This window comes from Cucurbita maxima, unplaced genomic scaffold, assembly GCF_002738345.1.
Source record: "Cucurbita maxima cultivar Rimu unplaced genomic scaffold, Cmax_1.0 Cma_Scf01352, whole genome shotgun sequence".
Classification (NCBI taxonomy): domain Eukaryota; kingdom Viridiplantae; phylum Streptophyta; class Magnoliopsida; order Cucurbitales; family Cucurbitaceae; genus Cucurbita; species Cucurbita maxima.
The window spans coordinates 482-5400 of NW_019273368.1; the positions used below are offsets into that span (position 1 = coordinate 482).

General features: G+C 36.8%; 1 protein-coding gene across 1 annotated transcript; it reads left to right on the forward strand.

Moving 5' to 3' along the window:
- Window positions 1–3563: 3563 nt before the first annotated feature.
- Window positions 3564–4869, forward strand: LOC111475389 (major extracellular endoglucanase-like; the record flags this gene model as incomplete). Its single annotated transcript, XM_023119871.1, has 2 exons — window positions 3564–4158; window positions 4269–4869. Coding segments are annotated over exons 1-2 (1177 nt in total), but the record flags the coding sequence as incomplete, so codon positions are not given.
- Between the last annotated feature and the right edge of the window lie 50 nt (window positions 4870–4919).

A 4919-nucleotide genomic window follows, 5' to 3' on the forward strand; every position in this document is an offset into this window, starting at 1 on the left:
GCCCTTGAATTTAGAAGAAGAAACTCTGAACGGAAAAGAATTTAGAAGAAAACTTGTGATCTTGTTTAGAAACTTTAGGAACAAGTTTGTAAAGAAATGGTAGAGAAAGCCTTTGAATTTAGAAGAAACGGAAATGGTGGATAATGAAGGAAAATAGTGGAATATTGCTCTTGAATTTCGAGGAAACTCAAGAGTACTTGTAATCTTGTTTAGAAAGTTTAGGAACAAGTTTGAAGGGTAATGGTGGAGAATGAAAACTCTAATTCTTCAAAAATTGTGACAAACTCTTGTATTTGCACTGATGGTGCTCCAACTTGCCTCCAAGACACCCAAAGTCAATGGTTTGAACTCGTTGAAACCAACACATTGTGAGTTGCTTATGTATTGGGAAGAATAAATATATGACATGCCCGACTTTGAATTGGCCCCTATTTTATCTCTAATTCTATTCATGCTCGTGCTTAATTATAACCGATTTTATTTATCGTACAAACATATACGAAAAATAATACGACCAATAATGATCATATAAAAGATTGGACATATAATAAACAATAGAAAAAAATTATTGACCATTTAACTACGAATTTAAGCACAAAATCGACAACCCTAATATGACTCCGGCATTTTCAAAACTTATCTGCCAACACTAAATTCAAATTCCAACAACTACTAGTATATTGGACCAAATTCTGAATTCCCATTTTAAACTAATTAATAAACCAAGAAACAATTGTTGGAACAAGTTTGAACCGTTGGGGTTGAGGATCATCCATGCAACTTCCCGCGTCTTTAAAGCAAATGCATTTCTTCACAACAACTGAAGTACCAGATTCCTTCTCCAAGCAAAAATGGTCTTCGCCAATTGGAGATTTGCTTTCGAAGCCACCGTCCAATTTCTTCCATCACCAGAGCATTCGTCGGATACCACCGGTGCTTTTCCATCTCCGACGGATTTCAAACGCTGCCCGTAGGACAACAACTTCATCGGACTTGCATCTGCACTATGGTTCCATTGGTTCGGAGTGGCACAATCGCCGAGTTAAACTTCTCCTTTATCCTCGGATTTGACACATTGCCCTGATACGGGATGTAGCATTATGTATGGTATTGGTGCTTTAGAATTTGGATCCGCAAGAAACGAGCTTTAGTTTCAAATTCTAACTAAAGAAATATATAAATGTTTGATTTGTTATAAGTGAGGGTTAGATTGAGAAGCAACCAATTAACCTTGATTCACTCTCTCCATTAAGTGGAAGCATTTGTTTAAGTGTTGGGGGTACTATCTTTAGTCCATGAGTGATCCATAACACCAAAACTTTCATCTAATTATCTTCATAATCATTTAAAACTCACCATTCTTCCTTCTCAGACGGTGGCATACTCGTTGTGGCTAGTTTCTTCGTGCGGAATCCTAATGTCGCATCGCTCAAATACTCAAAAGCCACGACGGTGATTTACTACCACGGCGAGGTGATTGGAGAGGGGGAGACGCCGGCGGATTGACGAAGGCAAAGGACACGATGGCGACGAATGTGACGGTGGAGATCGAGGCGGAGGAAATGGATGAGGGTCTGAGTTTGATGGAGGATTTGAAGTCGGGAGGTTTGAATATCAGTAGGCACACGAAAATGCCAGGAAGGGTCAAAATAGTTGGTTTCATCAAGAAAAGGTTTGAGGTAAAAATGAACTGCTCATCTACTTTCAATACTAAAACCCAAATGACTAAAAGGGAAGGTTGTGATAAGCATGTAAAAATTTATGATTAATGAAGAATTATGGGAGGAATTTGAAACCAAATGGCTATTAGGTTCGTAGGGTTGAATTACGAGTAGTATTAAAATTTTTAATTATGGTACGTAGGTTGTTTATAAATTTTTTGGATTATATTACTTTTTACTTTGCTTATGTAACTATATTAGTACGTTGGATCGACAGTGAATTTGTTTGACCATGAGTGAGTGTGACTCCCAAACCTTTGTAACGACTCATGTCTAGGATTTGACATGGTCACGTTGCCTACTCTTTGTTTCTAAGAGTGAAAGCTATTCCCACGAACTAACTCGAGTTCTTCCTGCATGTTTTTTTCCTTGCTCACATGCGTCCTAGAAAAATTCTCCACAGGTTACGTGCATCATAGAATTGCTCCAAGCAAAACATACCTAACCGTGAAGTTCTTATAATTGTGCTGTCGAAAAGGAAAATGAACCTTATTGGTATATGGAGTGACTATCCATGTTCTAAAGTATTTCTTAGCTATCATATCCTCACGATCCCTCTCGTTTGGAAGTGGTTTCGATTCATTCATGTACCCCTCATTTGCTCGGGTGTCACATACCTACCAACTTTCACATTAGTTCGTTTTCAAACCACATCTTACTGGGAGAGATACTGCTCTAATACAATTTGTATCGTCTCATGTCCAAGATTCAGAGCCATCAGGTATCGAATCTGGATTACAAATCTTGATCTATCCTAGACATGACGCGTTACAATTTTGGTCGACCCTAAAAGCTTGATCAAACAGTTTAGAATGATCCACTAATCCAAAACCAATTCGGTGTAATGGGTCGTCCCTTCAAAAGTTTCCCTGAGTTTAACGACGTGACTTTTTAAACTTCACATTAACCCGCCATCAATTCGAAAGAAGAGAATTTGTTTGAAAAAAGAAGGCCAGATGGCCAATTTATTTTTATTAGTGGGGACATAAAATTATAGACTTTCATTTTTTCTCCTTCCACACAATCAAATTCAAAAGGTGACATTTTCCAAGCGAGGGCATCGAGGCTCATAATATAAGTTCTTACCAAACTACTCATCGAATAGCCAAACTACACGTCGAATTGTTTACGGTAAAAAAGACAAAGCAATCTTAATTTATTTATTATATGCTTTGGACCTTCTAAATATGCGACATCAAAATTCAACGTTTAGAATATTCTACTCTCTCCCCTAGAATATATATATGTATATATATATTAGCTTGTGCTAGTCTCGTTTAAATCTTTTTTTAACTATGCAATTGGAGACGGACAACCATAATCTAAATAAATAAATTAATAAATGCATAGTATTGTATGAAAAGTGTATAAATAAAATATTTTCAATAATTTGATAGGTTAACTATTTTATTTTTATTAATTTAGATTATTAAAATAATTTTATGCATTTGTGAATTATTAGGTGGAAAAATGTCTCCAACTCAAAAAAAATGTAGTGGGGGTATTATATAAGAACTTATCATAAACGTAGTTAGCTACTATTTTAACTTTTAATTTGAGACAGGAATAAGCTTCGAGTTTTACTTAAGAAAAAGGGGCCATAATGTTAAAATATTGGTTCTGTGGGCAAGATATGTATGAACGTTGCTAGCTTTGTTAGAAAAATTTGCTTATTACTCAACAAATTATCAAAGGTGGAAACACAATTTATTAACAAAGCAACTGAATTAAGAAAAATGGAAGGAGTTTCACGGTTACATGGATCTTTGATCTTTTGAACAAATTTCAACCTATTAATGAGATATATAAGCAACCTTTGGGCTATGCTTCTCTCACCCCGATTCATAAAAGAGAAGAAAAAATGGGAAGAACTTTTCAAGTTGTTCTTTTTCTAGCATTGTTTGTGCTTCTACCTCCTTCTGTTTATTCTTTACCGTTGTCAACAAACGGAAGGTGGATCGTTGATTCGACAACAGGGCGTCGAGTGAAGCTTGTGTGCGTGAATTGGCCTTCCCACACACAGAGCATGCTAATAGAAGGTCTCAACCACAGGCCATTAAAAGAGCTGGCAGATGAGGCAATCAAGTTGAGGTTTAATTGTGTACGACTCACGTATGCAACTCAAATGTTCACTCGTTATGCAAATAGGACAGTTGAAGAGAATTTTGACCTTCTCGATTTAGAGCAAGCAAAAGCCGGATTGGCTCAATATAATCCTTTTGTGTTGAACAAGACTATTGCTGAAGCCTATGAAGCTGTTGTTGATGTGCTTGGAGAGAGTGGTTTAATGGTGATTGCCGACAACCATATGAGTCAGCCAAGATGGTGTTGCTCCCTTGACGATGGCAATGGATTTTTTGGAGACCGCTATTTTGACCCTCAAGAATGGCTACAAGGTCTTAGCTTAGTTGCTCAACGCTTTTCCAAGAAACCAACGGTACGTAAAAATTAAGGAAAATTCTCACACTCTTGAAACTAAACTCAAACATTTAAAGACTTCTATAATTTTTCACTAACAAAAGAACATTCTTTTGTTATGACATTTAGGTGGTTGGAATGAGCCTACGAAACGAGATACGAGGAACCAATGAAAATGCAAATGATTGGAACAATTATGTTACTCAAGGAGTAACAACAATCCACAACATTAACCCAAATGTTTTAGTGATTGTTTCGGGCCTAAATTTTGATAATGATCTTCGATGCTTAAAAGAGAAGCCCTTGAATGCAAGCGCCTTAGACAACAAGTTGGTTTTTGAGGTGCACTTGTATTCGTTCAGTGGAGATGCAGAGAGTAAATTTATAAACCAGCCACTAAATAATATTTGTGCAGATATTATCAATGGCTTTGTAGACCATGCTGAATTTGTTAGAGAAGGACCAAACCCATTTCCTTTGTTTGTCAGCGAATATGGGTACGATCAGAGAGAGGTTAACGATGCAGAAAATCGGTTCATGAGTTGCTTCACAGCTCATCTTGCACAAGAAGATTTAGATTGGGCATTATGGACTTGGCAAGGTAGCTATTATTATAGGGAAGGTCAGGCAGGCCCGGCAGAAACTTTTGGAGCTCTCGACTCCAATTGGACTCAAATTAAAAATCCAAACTTTGTCCAGAAGTTTCAACTATTGCAGACTATGTTGCAAGGTAAGTATAAATATATTAACGATTTTGAATATATGGATCTATAACAAGTG